The sequence below is a fragment of the Heloderma suspectum genome, chromosome 12 (assembly GCF_057233095.1).
Source record: "Heloderma suspectum isolate Gila_16-S chromosome 12, 16-S_ref, whole genome shotgun sequence".
Lineage (NCBI taxonomy): Eukaryota > Metazoa > Chordata > Lepidosauria > Squamata > Helodermatidae > Heloderma > Heloderma suspectum.
In genome coordinates this window covers 17,971,941-17,988,647 of record NC_139469.1, presented here as the reverse complement: position 1 = coordinate 17,988,647, position 16,707 = coordinate 17,971,941, and the positions used below count along the sequence as shown (strand labels likewise).

Here is a 16,707-nt window from a genome sequence, read left to right as displayed (position 1 = left end):
TTGTGCACTGGGGGGGGAATCTGCACATTTGTGCATGTGAACATTTGTTCAAATGAACATTTGCACCAATTCAGAAACTAAAGAAAAAATATCTGATTCCTCAGATGGGCGGATGACAGAACGAAAGACGCATAATAGTCTGTGAAACACAAGACAGAATATATTTTACATAATCCATACATCCCTACCTCTGAGGCTCATTTGGGGGTCTAAGGACTTTGCCTCTTGTACATGATCTATGTATTGTAAATGTTTTATTTGTTTGGCTGTAAATTTCCTTTTTGAATATAACCTGTAATTGTTTGCCTAATAAACTTGATTCAGATTTGATAGCTTAGGATATGGCAGTGGTCCCCAACCTTTTTGGAGTCAGTGGGCACAGTTGGAATTTTGAGAGTGTCATGGGCATTCTCACAAAATGGCTGCCATGGGTGGCATGGCTGGTCACCAAACACTCATTTCCCAGAAGGCAAACTGTTACAACTAAGAGAAAAGTCACTTGCCCAAGAACATAAGTACAAGGAGGACACGACAGCAGTCTTTGGAACCCAAATAAAGATAGCATTGGAGGGCAGCTCTTTGCTTTGTTCTCTCCCCATTGAATACAAAAATATATATTTTAAAAATTCTTAAGAAATACATTAAATATCAGGAGGGACAGGGAGCCTGGTAGACACCAAGGGAGGTGTCTGTAGTCACATGGGTGCTGATGAACACCATCCTGGATTTCCCAGGCTTAGAGACTTAAACCCACAAGTTGGTCCAAGACATTTTGCTGCCTGATGCAAAGGAGCCCCTTCCCATACCATGTATAAAAGCCGACTGGATGGTGGTTGACTCTTTCTTCATGTCATGCATTCATCCATTTATCACATTTCTGTACCGCTCAATAGCCAAAGCTCTCCAGGCAGTTTACAAAGATTAAAAACTGTAAAAAAATACAGTATTCTACATCATATAAAAACAGCTTAGCTACAAACATGTAAAAATAGAAGACACACATACATATACATATATCCAAACAATTCCATGACTGGATTAAAAAACCTATCATATCCTGCCAAATGCCTGGGAGCAGAGGAAGGTCTTAACCTGGCACTGAAAAGATAACAATGTTGGTGCCAGTTGGGCCTCACTGGGGATTTCATTCCACATTTGGGGGGCTGTCACTGAGAAGGCCCTCTCCCTTGTTGCTGCCTTCTGAGCCTCCCTCAGAGAAGCCACCTGGAGGGGGGCCTTAGATGATGAATGTAGCGTATGGGTACGTTCGTGCCGGGAGAGGCGCTCCCTCAGGTATCGTGGTCACAAGCCGCGTAGGGCTTTAAAGGTCAAAACCAGCACCTTGATTCAGACTCGGAAACAGAGGCAGCTAGTGCAAGCAGGCCAGAATCGGTGTTATATGTTTGGACATTCTTGTCCCTGTTCTCAGTCTGATATTTTGCATAAGCTGCAGCTTCTGAACCGTCTTCAGCACTGGCAATGAGACAGTGTCCTCCACCACACTGAGAAACAGCAAACTAGCTTAGAGAGTAAAGGGTTGGTTGCGCGGCATGCGTCTCTCTCCTCCAACACCATGTTGCCACATTCCAGCATCTGCCACCTGAGGCAGCCACCTCACTCTGCCTAACAGTAGGGCTGGCCCTCTGAGCCTATGTTCTTAGGGATTGGGCATATTAGCCACAACACCATGCTGGTTTACAGCATTTGTCTCCTACAAATTATATGGGAAGCGGACCTTCTACATAAGGCAAACAGCTGTTTGGAGGAGAAGTAGCTTGTTGCTGGGTTTTAGGATGGGGGTTGTTGTTTTTTATTATTTTCTAAAGTTCACCTTGTCTCCCATTGTTAGTTCATGGTTTTTAAACTGAGTGGTTAGCCCAGTGAACTGCATTAGGAACATCTGCTCTCAGAGTCACTGAAACAGGTTAGGGAAAGTAGCTGATAGCAAGAGATGAGCAGATGCTAATTCTTAAGGGCTGGAGTGGAAAGGGAAATTAATATATGCTTTAAATCTGCCAAATATTCTCAATCAGTGTTCTCTGTGGCTCTGGAAATAAACGGGTTTGGTCTCAGTGGAGAGCAGCTGTGGCCAGTGATGATGATCTTCTAAAATATGGTAGCCAGGAAAGGAATAGTCCATGTGGGCTTTTCGAGACAACCTGCCAGTCCAGTGGCAAGGGAAAGGCACTCCATGTGCTCTGAGACACACATTTCCCATGTCTCACCCCAAAAAACCACTTGTGCTTTTCAGGCATTCCTATATATATGGTTGTTCATAAAACATCAAGAAATTCTATATAGGAGGTTTCTACATGAGGCTATTAATCTTCTGTATCTATTTTCAGTTTCATGGCAGAACTGAGATCCAAGCACTATACGAAGAGCATTTCCTTTCCTGCTTTTCCACTACATAACCTCTAGGTGGCACTGTGTTATAGTGGAATAGCACAAATACACACGTGGGAAAGGTGTTTTCTTTCACTTTTAAAAACAAATACCTCATTTTCCCTACTCTAAAAAAATGTACTGGGCATGATCCTGCCCTCCAGTAGGAATCATTGCTTCAAATCAGCCCCCCTGGAAGCCTCGAGATGAGCCAGGATAAGACACTTGTCTATGACTTGTCTAAATGATTCCCTTTTTTTTCCCAACACTTCCACACATTTATTTTTGATCCTTCCCAATAACTGACATTCTCTGGGTGGATTACAAAAGTCAAAATAATAAAATACAAAGCAAAACAACAAAGAGCACAGGAATAAAGATTTCATGTATGTACATGTGCATGTATATATGTATAAGAAAGATAGAAAGATCAACAACAGAGTACTTTTAAAAATACATTTTGAGCAAAACGTTTTGGATTCCACCCTTGTCAATAACTGTGCTGTTTAGCTGAAACTTTTAGCTCAAAATATATATTTTTTTCCCACACAACACAAACACATCCCAGTAATCGCATTAAAATGAAAGAAGTCACCAGACTCAAGCAGCATAAGTAACCCAAATTTGTAGCAATTGGTTCAGGAGAAAGAAAACAGAACAACAATCCATTCAAATGCAGTAATAGTCTTGTCACAGCAATAGCAGCAACAGTTCAATAGAGAAGTTCTGGGTATTATGTTAATACACTCTACTTTCTTTCTTTTTTTACATTTGTCTTGCTCTGCTTGAATCGTGTTTTCTTTCTGTGCTGAAAATGGCCCAGAACTACCAATTAGCAAGAGCTTGAAAGTAGGGGTGCGACTGAGGGTTGCTTCCTCTGAATTCAGCCTTGAATTGTTCCATACCCCAAAGCAACGTACGTTTATTTATTTATTACTTCTCTTAATCATTCTAGGCTGCAATTCAGCCAGAAGGCCTCCAAAGCAACTTACAAAACACCATTCCCCCCCCCCAAGGAATAAAACATAGTTAACAACAACAAACAATAGATGTATAAATAATATAGTAAGCAGGTCTACCAAAAATAACAATGAAACACCAGCACCAAGCGATCTTGTCAGACCTAAGGCCCAACAGAATAATATGCTCTTAACTTGACTGGCAAAATGCCTGCAGCTGTAAGAACCTCTGTGGGAAGGAGTTCGATAATCTGAACATCTCTACTGAAAATAGGATGGCTACTTATGAAACATGGACGAAGAGGAGATGTGTCACCCGAACAGAGGACTAAGAAGATGCTGTTTTGCATAACATTTGCATATGTCCATGTATATGTATAGATTTATTTATTTATTTTATTTATTTCATTTCATTTCTATACTGCCCAATAGCCCGAGCTCTCTGGGCCATTCACAAAAGATGCAAATTTAGAAACAATTATTATAGAAAGAGAGTACATCTCACCATAATGTGGAAGACTATGAACAGGTGACCTGTGTGCCTGGCTGTTCAGTCTACCATCCATGTTCTCACTGTTGATGGGACAACACTTCTGATGGTTTTTTATTTTTAAACTGGAATTGGGAGGATAACCCTTCAAATAGAGGACAGTCCTCTGGAAAAGAGAACACATTGCCACCCTAGCTGAGAAGGCCCTGTCCCATATCTCTGCCACTTGCATCTTTAGAACAGCCTTGTATTTAGCAACTCAAGTGGTCACAATGTCAAAAATGAATCTGAGCGTGAGGAGATAGCTCGCAGCTCAGATTCAGAATGGGAACAGCCAGAACAGGGGGAGGCTCCCTCCCTAGTGAGCTCAGACATGGCAAGGCATTCTTCTCAAGACCTTGGCACACAGATGGCTCGGCCAGGAGGGGCCCCCCTTTCTTCCTCCATGAGAACCCAGGTCTCGGGGGAGGAGGAGAGTGAGGGGCGTGATTTGAGGGATGCTAGGGTCTGTCACAGAGTGAAGTGGGAAAAGTTAGAGGGAGATCTCAGATGCTTCTCCAGGTTGGCTGTGCATGATAGCCTACATAGGTGGGAGCAACTGTACGGGAGGGGCATCCCCCCCTAAGGTAGTCTGGCCAGGAAGTTCTTGTTCAAACTGCCAGTAGCTTCTCTGACTTCCACTTCAGCTCCTCTATTGGTATTTGTAATTGTGTGGAGTAGGTGTTTCCTTTGTAGCCTGAGAGTTTCCTAAAATTTGCATTTGTAAGGAACCTGGTTATTAACTAATAAAGTAGTGAGCTTGAAGCCTGGTATCTTGGAGAGTGTTGATTGTGTATAGGGAAGATGAAGGAACAGTAGGTGACCAGAAATTCCTTGCAAGCAAGTAAGCATGTTGGTGAAGGAGGGAGAGATCCCTCCATTCCTTCTCCACTACTCCACTTGATTTCCATCCTGACTATGGAGGAAGGGAAACCCATCCTTCAGTAGACTTTTTCTGTAACTTTTCCAGCTCTACAATATCCTTTGTGAGATGTGGTGATAAATGATGGTTTATCAGACTGGGGAAAAACTGCATCCTCCTCATCCTTCCCTTTTCCTCCTCCCATTGTACACCCATCTCCAGTGAAAAATTCCTCATTTCTTCAACCACAGTTTCCTGTTATATCCAAACAGGGAAACTATAGTTTAAGGGTTCCCTCCAAACCAGGGTATTGAACCCGGATTGATGACCAGGTTTGTTTTTTCTGACCTTTAAGCTGATAGTGGTTCCCCAGTGTATATTCCTAGCAGATATCTGAATGCATAACTTTGCTTTGGATTCACTCATGGGGTCTCAAAGCAGTTAAGATACACACTTACACAACCGGATGCTGAAATTTGATAGTCATAATGAATTAGTCCTGCCTTCTTCAAGCTGGTGCACTCCACTTGTGTTGGATTACAACTCCTAGCATGCTGGCTGGGGGATGCTGGGAGCTGTATTCCAACACATCTGGAGGGCATCAGGTTGTAGAAGGCCGGACTAGTTCCTATGTCACAGTCAAACCATGGTTTGGTCATCAAAACATCCTATAGGGGTTGTTTGCTCCCTCTTTCATGCTCCCTCTTTCATGCTCCCTTCACACATGATAAGACCTTCTCTGCTTCCTGGTTTGTGGTAACCATAAGTTACGTAAGGGTGAAAAAGCAATGTTTGAGATCACCAGGATTTTCCAAACATCATCAAACCGCTTATCTTGCACCTGATTCCTGCTCATGTTTGTGATCACTGCTGGCTTGGTGCGAACAGAAACTTGCACAAATGGAGCAGCGATCAAATGAGAGATTTGTGCAGATCTCCCCAAATACGTGCAGATCTGCCCAAATATGCGCAAATCTCCCCAAATTTGAGGGATTTTCCTCCATAGACTAAAGCAGGGCTGATTCAGTCTACTGAGGAAATTTGCACAAATGAGGAAATTTGTACAAATTGAACTGGGAATCAGGAACAAGACAAAAGCGCACACATGTTCAACAATTTGTGAATATTTTCAGTGGACATGTGCTCACACTCAGATTCAGAACTTCAAACAGGGCCTGCTCGTATGTTTTGCGAGCAAAAACAAAAATGTGATGCATCCCTAAATTTACCATGGCATCTGAATTTGGCAAACCATGGTTCATCCTGATCATATTTTGCCTCCAAACAGAAACACTGTTTTGAAGTAGGCTTCTGAGATTCTAGCTTGGAGGGTAACATGTGGTCGAAGGTAACCATGGTTTGACCAATTTGGATGTCTTGGCAAACCACAAGCCAGGAAGTGAAAGAGGGAATCAGTGTTCATGGCAAAAGAAAGGTGCATGTAAGCCCAAAGCATGTTCCCAGTGGCCAAGCTGTAGTTTTGCCATGGTGTCTGATTAGCAGGCCATAGTCAAAATTGGAAGATGGATAATGTCACATTTGCCAGTTTCCTTGAAAATTGGGTCGTAAAATTTGCCTCATAATAGCAGCCAGCAGATAAGCCAAAAGCAAGGCAAGGCACAGACACAATTGGGGGAGGAGTTCCCTCTCATCCAAAGTCTGAAACACACATCTCTGACACTCCCTTACCCATTACACACTTCAACTAGCTGTGGGAGGGGGAGTTTCCAGCCTGGCAGTCAGGAATGTTCCTTTGCTTGCAAAATGCACTTACTTGTATTTTCTATTTGCCTAATACAGTATCAGACAAATGCTTATCTTCCCCCTCCCCTTGTATACCTTCCCTCTGAGTCATTGGATATTGGCCAGAATGGGGAGGCAGGGAACTGGTCTTGACAGACAGATGTGCTCATCTGGTGTAACAAATTAATTTCATTTCTTTGCCTGGAGAAATGTGAAACCCAGAAAAGCAGCACATGGAGGTGTTATGGGGAAATCCCATCTTGAAAACCTCTTGATATAACTGAGTTCTACCAAGGGTTGCTTCCTTCAGATCTCACTCCTCTGCTGCAGAGAGACTGAGACAGTAGAGGTGCCAGATGTTTAGAACTATCAGACATAGTTCACGTAGAAATGCAAGATAGGTGAGAAGTTTGTCTCGTTTTTTTCCTAATGGCAGAACCCAGGTCATCCAAGGAAGCTGAATGGTGGGAGATTCGAGGATGGACTTCTTCACACAGCATGTAGTTCACACAGGCTTTCTCTGGCTCACAATTAACTGCAATTAATCATATGTTGCTCCATCTTACTGTTCCTTGCAGTGTTACTGTAGTTGGAATCGTTTTTTGGTAGTGTATTTTAAATGGGATCTGTATTGTTACTGCAGTTGAAATTGCTTTTAAGAGTGTATTTAAATGCAGTGTTTAATATTTATATGTGAACTGCTTAGAGGTTTTATTATATTAAGCAGCATATTAATAATAATAGTTGAACTATAGAAATTGCTCCCACGAGATGGCTTTGGATGGCATTAAAAGAGGACTAGACAAATGCATGGAGGATAAGGCTATCAATGGCCACTAGTCATGATGGCTGTAGGCTACCTCCAGAATCACAGGCAGGATCTCAATGCCAGTTGCTTGGGAACATGACCAGAAGAGGGCCATTGAACTCATGTCCTGCTTGTCAGCTTCCCACAGGTAGCTGGTTGATGGTTGTAGGAACCAACTATTGGACTAAATAGGCCTTTGATCTGATCCACCATGGCTCATACGTTCAGTTCCACATGCCCCGTACTTTTGGAGAACTTTGTAAATTGGATTGCAGATAGCTTTAAAAGGGGAATACACAAATTCATGTAGGATAAGGTTATCAGTGGCTACTAGCCACAATGGCTAGATATGACCAGTATGCCTCTGTATGCCAGTTGCTAGGCAATACAAGCAGGAAGGGTGCTATTGCATTCGTGTCCTGCTGTAGGCATCCCATGTGCATCTGTTTGACCACTGTGGGATCAGAATGCTGGATGAGATGGGCCTTTCTTCTGATCCAGCAGGGCTCTCCTTATGTTCTTTATAGCTGTGTTGTTTCAAGGACAGAATGGCCAGTCCACCTTGGGAGAGTGGTCAATAAGAACATAAGAAGAGTCATAGCTCAGTGGTAGAGTACATTCTTTGGATGCCGAAGGTCCCAGGTTTGATCCCCGGCATCTCCAGGTAGGACTGGAAGAGATTTTTGCCTGAAAACCCTAGAGATCTGGTGCGAAAGTTGATAATGCTAAGCACGATGGACCAACGGTCTGATTTGATATGAGGCAGTTTCCTATGTTCCTTTTAAAGCAAGGGTATAGAACCTCAGGGCCAGGGATGAAATCCAACTCACTGTGTCCCCATGTGGCCCTCCAGGGTCCGCCAAATAGCCATACTTCTTTCCCATGACCCAACCCTCTTTCTCTCAGGCACCCATCATTCGGTGGTTTCCCAGATGCTGTGCAGTTTTTTTCCCCATTCCAAAAGATTGAAATGCCTCTCCTAAGGCTTAGTGCCTGGCAGTAAGAGCTTTCAGCTAAAATGGGGTGGCATTTTTGGCCCTGCCCACCACTGGAATGCAGCCCCCGAGAGCTTCTCCAAACTGGAATTTGGCCCCTGGGCTGAAAGAGGTTCAGCACCCCTGTTTAAAAGCCATGTAAGCCAAGGGCATCACCGTACCTTGCACCAACAAGAATAATTTATTGTGGCAACTTCTGAACATATCCCTTTCCTCTCCTTTTTTGGCAGGATGGCTATTTTTCCCACCGACCAAAGGAGAAAATGCGAACTGACAGCAACAATGAGAACTCTGTCCCCAAGGACTTTGAAAATATCGATAACAGCAACTTTGGTCCCAGGACGCAGAAGCAGAAGCACCAGCCAGAGCTGGTGAAGAAGCCCATGAGCAAACAGAAGGAGCGTTTGAGGAGAAAGCTGGAGCAGGAGGAAAAGGTGAAGGAAAACTCTCTTCTTGGGAAGAACTCCAACGAGGTGCTGCAATATGCCAACCCGCCCCCAAAGAACAGCAACAACGGTAGCCATTTGAAGGATGTTCACAGATCTCCCAAGCAGCATCACGTGAAAAAGAGTGGGAACGGCTCCCCTGAGCTAGGCTATGAGCAGCAACCGAAATGTGAGATCTCCGGCAAAGAGGCGATATCTGCTCTGTCCAGGGCCAAGTCGAAGCAGTGTCGGCAGGAGATTGCTGAGATGTACTGCCAGCACAAGCAAGGAAAGCTTATGCCTGAGCAAGTGACTCGTTTCTGTCCCCTGGAAGGTAAGCCAGCCAAGGAGTGGGGTGGGGGAAATTGGGGAATGTGTGGATGCAGCTGCATGTTTCACTTTCATAGTACAAGAGTAAGCAACCTGGTGCCCTCCAGATGTTTTGGACCACAATCCCATCAGCCCCAGCCAGCATCACCAATGGTGAGGGGATATGGGAGCTGTAGTTCCAACCTTCTGGAAGGCACAGAATCATAGAATAGTAATGTTGGAAGGGGCCTACAAGGCCATCGAGTCCAACCCCCTGCTCAATGCAGGAATCCAAGTCAGAGCATCCCTGACAGACAGCTGTCCAGCCTCATCTTGAATGCCTCCAGTGTGGGAGAGCCCACACCTCCCTAGGTCATGGGTTCCATTGTCGTATTGCTTTAACAGTCAGGACATTTTTCCTGATGTTCAGCCGGAATCTGGCTTCCTGTAACTTGAACCCGTTATTCTGTGTCCTGCACTCTGGGATGATGGAGAAGAGATGCTGGCCTTCCTCTCTGTGACAATCTTTCAAGTACTTGAAGAGCGCTATCCTATCTCCTCTCAGTCTTCCCTTCCCAAGGCTAAACATGCCCAGTTCTCTCAGTCTCTCCTCATAGGGCTTTGTTTCCAGTCCCCTGATCATCTTTGTTGCCCTCCTCTGAACGCTCTCCAGTTTGTCTGCATCCTTCGTAGGCACCAGATTACCTACTCCTGTTGAAGGACTCCTGTCACCCCATTTTTAAATATCATAATCAATGAAGTATACAAATTTTAAGTGATCAATTTCACTGTTTAAATCTGCATAAATTTGCATATGAAAACTGGGGAAATAATAGTTCTAAAGGGGAAAGAGGCATTTTAAAAAAATGATTCCTGTATGTGCCAGCAGGTATTATCTTAGAAGATAACATTCTCTTCTAAGGGAAAGGGTGTTCTAAGATGCAGTTTTAATAGAGTTTTGCTTCCCAGTTAATTAGGGACACCTTTCATTGTCATTCAGAATACATTTAATCAATCCACCTGATTAATTGAGTAAACACTGAACAGGCTCACTGTATTCTTAAGGGTTGGGATGAGTGTAAAAATGTACACGTAAGTAGAAATGCATGATCTTAAAAGTCCCCACTTCTCTTTTGGTTTACACTGACCTCTGAAAACCAACTCAGACAGATAGATCTGACAACATTTTTGCAAGATAAGGCATCCCTTAAGCCCGCCAACATTTTCCCAATTTCCAGACAGGTGGCTGTATTAGTCTTGTTTTAAGAAGAACACCGTAAAATAGGGATGTATGAGAATTTCTTTTTTGTTCTCCAATCATGCAAATGTGTCCCATTCGCAATCCCAAACATGAACACAAGCAGGAGCACTGTTTTCCCAGAAAGGCTTGCAAATTCCCGAATTTCTGATCATGTTTGAAAAATGCGTATCGCTAAAAAATGTGGACTTCAAAATGCAATCCCCCCCCCCAAAAAAGGTACACATTCCCATGCTTTAGTCAATGGGGGGGAAGTGTGCACTGGGTACAAGAAGGCGTATATTAAGGGGAAGGTGTTTGCAAAAAAACCTCGTACGTAGGGAATAGAAAAATGGGTATGAATGTTCGCGCACACAAAAAATCACAAAGTGATATGGAAATTGGATGGAACAGATTTATGACTGAATACATGTGACACTAAACAGAATCAGGAAGAGGATTTGTCCATTCCTGCTGCAGAAATTCAAATTAGTCTCTATTAGGTGCGTTGATGATTCCCCGTTTCCCCCAGGACTATCACTAGGGCTGCTAGGATGAAGAAACAGACTATGGTTGATTCTCCCCGCTTTTGAAGATATAAAACCAGCTGTTAACCAGACCCTATTCCATCTGTAGGCAAAGCACACAGGTTCCTTAGGAGGTGGAAAAGAGAAGTCAAATGAAACTAGACCGTTTTTATATTCACAAAGCTGGAGATAGTGCTGTGCAGAAACCACACCTGTCCTTTTGCAACCTCTTCATTTCCCTGGGAAAGAGACTGCTGTTTTTCTGGCTCTTTCGTTGGGATTTTGGGAAGCTGCTGAGCTGGTGAGGACTCCACCAGGACTTGGGGCTTTCCAGTGCAACTGTCTGCAGAGTGCCTAAAATCTGAGTGAGGACTGCTTCTTCTTCTTCTTCTTCTTCTTCGGACTTTTAACAACAGCAAAACCAAACCAAAAATGCCTCACTCGGCTTTCAGGCCCTCAGTAGAATGTCCTGGCAAAGTCGTCCAAGGGGGCGTTCCAGGAAGCTCAAGCATCCAGAGAGGTTGCAAGGACAGAACTGGCAAAAATGGTAAAATAAAGAGTACACACACCCTTCAGCCACCTCCTTACAGTAAGGGAAGCACTGAAGCTCTACACCCTGAAAAAAATCTATTTCCCACAATTTTCAGGTGCAGTGTCATTTGGCCAACCTCTCCCCCACCCCGCCACCTAATAAATAGTCAAAAATAAATAGATACAAAAATTGGCCCAGTGTTAGCTGGAGATAATTTTAGATGGCATACCAGCTTTTAAAAAGACAGTCTAGTCACTCGAGTTTTTTACTGAAATTCATAATAACCCCTAAAATATTGTAACTGTTATTTAAAGGTTACCACTGAGAAAGCCTGGTGGCTGGTTAATAATGCATTTCTGCAGCCCAAATAAAGGAAGATGGGAAAGATACCACTTGAGGCACCAGCAATGCAAGATCTACCTCAAGCATCTGTTTACACATGTGTTAGTCATCAGTCCTCTAGGTTTCCTTGACTGTCCCCTGTGCTCTGGGACATCTGTAGGAAGTGCCGTATTATGCATGGCTGTGCATTAATAGAAGCAAAGGCTGACAGTCCAGCTTGGAAGAATTATGTTACAGGCAAGAGGAATTGTTCCCGGCCACCAATTTTGCTAGAGGGCTGGCCTGACATTAGAAGATTCCATGGCGAAGCTAGGGAGGGCCCAGGCGAATACTCTAAGTTCCTTCGGCTTCTGTAGCAAAAGGGAAAGTGGTCTCGGATGTACTCCCACACCTCGATCACATAGCACACAAGTGGGGAACCTCAGACCAGGGGCCAGATCCAGCCCTCCTGGGGTTCAAATCTGGCCCTCAGAGTTTTCTAGATCTCTACCCAGCCTTCCCTTGGCTCCGCCCCCTTTCCCCTGACTGCCATTAGTTTGGTGGTTTCCCAGCTTCGGCATTTTTTTTGCACCCATTCTAAAAGGTTGAAATTTATTTTAGTTTAATTATATTATGCCTCTCCTAAATGCTTAATTATCAGCAGTAAGTGTCAGGGTTGGATCAGAGCCCATAGAGCCCCAAAGCAGTTCTGATTCTGAGGAAGAGATAGAAACCGTGGGAGAGGAACCCGTGCACTGTTCAGAGGCGCCGCCAGAGGGAAAGCCCCTCCCTGATCACATTCCTGAGAGTGGTAGAGACCCTGGCAGGCAGAGGGAGGGACAATTGGAGCTTCAGGATGCTAGGCACTGGCTCAGGGACAAGCGGGAGATGGAGGGCGCCGAGAGGAGGCGCTCAGCCTGCTTGGCGCAACGTCAACAGCTGCACCCCGATGCCAGATGGGAAAATGGTGGACTTTCTCCTCCTAGCCCTTAAGTTCAGAGGCTCCCCGCCTTTATCTCCAAATGGAGATCAACTGATTCACTAAGGCTAGAAACCCCAAGTAGGCAGCTCTCTAAAGTTTCCCTCATTAGGCTCCTGCATTAGCATCTGTAAGCGTCATTAGATTGAATGGAAATAAAGCCTTGGAAAAGAGCCCTATTGTCTGCATGTTGATTCTGGCTATTTGAGGATTTCAGAAGGCAGCAAGGGCGCTCCTGACAGTAAGAGCTTTAAGCTACAATATGTTTGGTATTTGGGGTTCCTTGGCCCCACCCCCTTTGCTTTTAGTCCCGCTCACCACTGGAATGCAGCCCCAAGAGCACCTTTGAAATCGAATTTGGCCCTTGGGCTGACAGAGGCTCCCCAGCACCTGTCAGCCTGGCTGGCATTTCTGCACAAGGAGAGCCCCTCCATCTGCTCCAGCTGTTTCTGTGGGAGCAGCCTCCAGTCCAAGTTGGCGCGCGCGCACGCACACATTCACTCTGTCACACACAGAGACGTTTTGGACTACAACTCTCATCAGCCGCAGGCAGCATGGACAATGGTCAAGCATGATGGATGTTGTAGTCCAAACGTCTGGAAGGGGCCAGGTTCGGGATGCTGATCTACTCTATGCAGTGATGAGCAATTACCAATATTCAGGACATTTGCTCAGCCCTGTATGAAGACTAATTGGTGCCCTGGGCATCTTTGAAGTTAAGATTTCAGTTTAAAAGCTTTCACTGGTCTTGTGCAGGACTCTTCCTTCTCCTCCTCCATCTCTTTTTTCTGCTGCTGCTGCTGCTGCTTCTCCTTTTTCTGATTCTCCTCCTCCTGCTGCTTCTCTTTTTTCTTCTTCTTCCTTTTTCTGCTCTTCCTCTTCCTCCTCCTCCTCCAGAACTTAAGAAGAGCCATGCTGGATCAGGCCAAGGGTCCATCTAGTCCAGCATTCTGTTCACACATTTTGGGGATAGGGTTCAGCACCGTGGATAGCTCCTTTAGAGTTCTGACTGACTGGTGCTGACTGAAACCCAGAGCGGATCTACAATTCCACTGAAATAAGAGCCACCAGATTCCGCTGCTGGCCACGTAGGAAGGGGCTCCCCCTTCCTCCGCAGCCATTGTGGAAATGCAGGATCCAGCCCAGGGGCCGGCAACTTGTGGCTCTCCAGATGTTTTGCCCAATGAGTCCCATTGGCCATGGTGATAGGGCTGATGGGAGTTGTAAGCTGAAACATCTGGTTGCCAAAACATCTGTATGGCCAGACATTGCCCATGCCTGGTCTAGCAACTTAGGAAACTATTTTAAAGATGTGGACTTGCATGGCTTTATTTACACAGCTGAAAAAGCACCATCAATCTCCAGCGATCTCACCTCCAAAAGGAAGGCACGCCCCATCAGCACAGCACATGGAACCTATCACCACTTGAGGAAGTGGGGAAGTTGTAGCCATTCAAAGTGGGTCCTGATCTTTTACTGCCGAGGTGTAACGTGAACATGTGTTAGTATCACTTCCCCTTTTCTTCGCCATGTTCTATTTGGTCCCATCTCTGCGAATAATTGATAGTCCGGAGGAAACAACTGGGGTGTAATGCTTAGTATTTCTTCCTGCTCTCACGCTGATAGCAAATTAGCTTTGCTAGACTCCATCGTATGTCCTCAGCAGGCACTTATGTAATTAAAACAAACACACATTGGGTTCACAGTAGCATTGAAATCTGCCTGCTGCAAAAGGTCCGTATGTTCTTCTGGGATTGTATACTGGAGCATTGTAATTATGGCATTGCTAAATACTTGCTAACACGCGTGTGTGTGTGTGTGTGTGTGTGTGCTTTCAGTGATCTCCTAATCAGGAGCAAAGCTAATCCTTCCTTTACTAAACCAAGTGGGACTGCAGTTTTTTTAGTGCACTTGTCATAATTTTGGTCAAAGGTGGAGTTGATGCCCTGATTTCATAATAATAAGAAACAGTAAGAACCAAAGGAGGGAGGACTGGGGTGCATCTGAATTTTTGAGAGGGTCCAGTAAAAACAAGACCTGGAGCTGACTGTGGCTCAGATCATGAGCTGCTTCTTGCAAAATTTCGGCTTAAATTGAAGAACGTCGGGAAAACCACTAAACCATTCAGGTATGACCTAAATCATATCCCTGATGAATATACAGTGGAGGTGAGGAATAGATTTCAGGGATTAGACCTGATAGACAGAGTGCCTGAGGAACTATGGACGGGGGTCCGTAACATTGTTCAGGAGGCAGCAACGAAATCCATCCCAAAGAAAAAGAAATGCAAGAAAGCAAAGTGGCTGTCTGATGAGGCTTTACAAGTAGCTCACGAAAGAAGGGAAGCGAAAAGCAAGGGAGAAAGGGGAAGATATACCCAACTGAATGCAGAGTTCCAGAGAATAGCAAGGAGAGACAAGAAGGCCTTCTTAAATGAACAATGCAAAGAAATCGAGGAAAACAACAGAATGGGAAAGACTAGAGATCTCTTCAAGAAAATTGGAGATCTCAAGGGAACGTTTTGTGCGAAGACGGGCATGATCAAGGACAAAGAAGTCAGGGACCTAACAGAAGCAGATGAGATTAAGAAGAGGTGGCAAGAATACACAGAAGAACTATACAGGAAAGATCTGAATGTCCCTGATAGCCATGATAGTGCGGTCACTGAACTTGAGCCGGACATCCTAGAGAGTGAAGTCAAGTGGGCCTTAGGAAGCATTAGTAACAACAAAGCTAGCGGAGATGACAGTATTCCAGTCGAGCTATTTAAAATCCTAAAAGATGATGCTGTTAAAGTGCTGCATTCAATATGCCAACAAATCTGGAACACTCAACAGTGGCCACAAGACTGGAAAAGGTCAGTTTACATTCCAATTCCAAAGAAGGGCAACGCCAAAGAGTGTTCAAACTACCACACAATTGCGCTCATTTCACATGCCAGCAAGGTGATGCTCAAAATCCTACAAGCTAGGCTTCAGCAGTATGTGAACCGAGAACTACCGGAAGTACAAGCTGGGTTTCAAAGAGGCAGAGGAACTAGAGATCAAATCGCCAACATTCGCTGGATCATGGAGAAAGCAAGAGAATTCCAGAAAAACGTCTATTTCTGCTTCATTGACTATGCTAAAGCCTTTGATTGTGTGGATCACAACAAACTGTGGCAAATTCTTAAAGTGATGGGAGTACCAGACCACCTTACCTGTCTCCTGAGAAACCTGTACGAGGGTCAAGAGGCAACAGTCAGAACCAGACATGGAACAACCGATTGGTTCAAAATTGGGAAAGGAGTACGACAAGGCTGCATATTGTCACCCTGCTTATTTAACTTATATGCAGAGTACATCATGAGAAATGCCGGGTTGGAGGAATCAGAGGTCGGAATTAAGATTGCTGGGAGAATTATCAACAACCTCCGATAAGCAGATGATACCACCCTAATGGCAGAAAGCGAAGAGGATCTCAAGAGCCTCTTGTTGAGGGTGAAAGAGGAGAGTGCAAAAGCTGGTTTGAAACTCAACATTAAAAAAACGAAGATCATGGCATCTGGCCCCATCACTTCCTGGCATATAGAAGGGGAAGAAATGGAAGCAGTGACAGATTTTACTTTCTTGGGTTCCAAGATCACCGCAGACGGTGACTGTAGCCATGAAATTAAAAGACGCTTGCTCCTTGGGAGGAAAGCTATGGCCAACCTAGACAGCATAGTAAGAAGCAGAGACATCACCTTGCCGACAAAGGTCCGTCTAATCAAAGCTATGGTTTTCCCAGTAGTAATGTATGGCTGTGGGAGCTGGACTATAAGGAAGGCTGAGCGCCGAAGAATTGATGCTTTCGAACTGTGGTGCTGGAGAAGACTCTTACGAGTCCCCTGGACTGCAAGGAGGTCAAATCAGTCCATCCTAAAGGAAATCAACCCTGAGTGCTCATTGGAAGGACAGATAATGAAGCTGAAGCTCCAATATTTTGGCCACCTAATGCGAAGAGAAAACTCCCTGGAAAAGACCCTGATGCTGGGAAAGACTGAAGGCAAAAGGAGAAGGGGACGGCAGAGGATGAGATGGCTAGATAGCATCACGGATGCAATGAATATGAACTT

General features: G+C 44.7%; 1 protein-coding gene across 1 annotated transcript in view; it reads left to right on the top strand.

Moving 5' to 3' along the window:
• Window positions 1-1,582: 1,582 nt before the first annotated feature.
• Window positions 1,583-16,707, top strand: part of XYLT1 (xylosyltransferase 1) — a 127,311-nt gene continuing 112,186 nt past the window's right edge. The window contains exons 1-2 of the mRNA XM_084817872.1: window positions 1,583-1,747; window positions 8,512-9,040. Coding sequence (XP_084673998.1) covers window positions 1,652-1,747; window positions 8,512-9,040 — 625 coding nt within the window. The 5' untranslated portion in view covers window positions 1,583-1,651. The remainder of the gene's footprint in view (window positions 1,748-8,511; window positions 9,041-16,707) is intronic.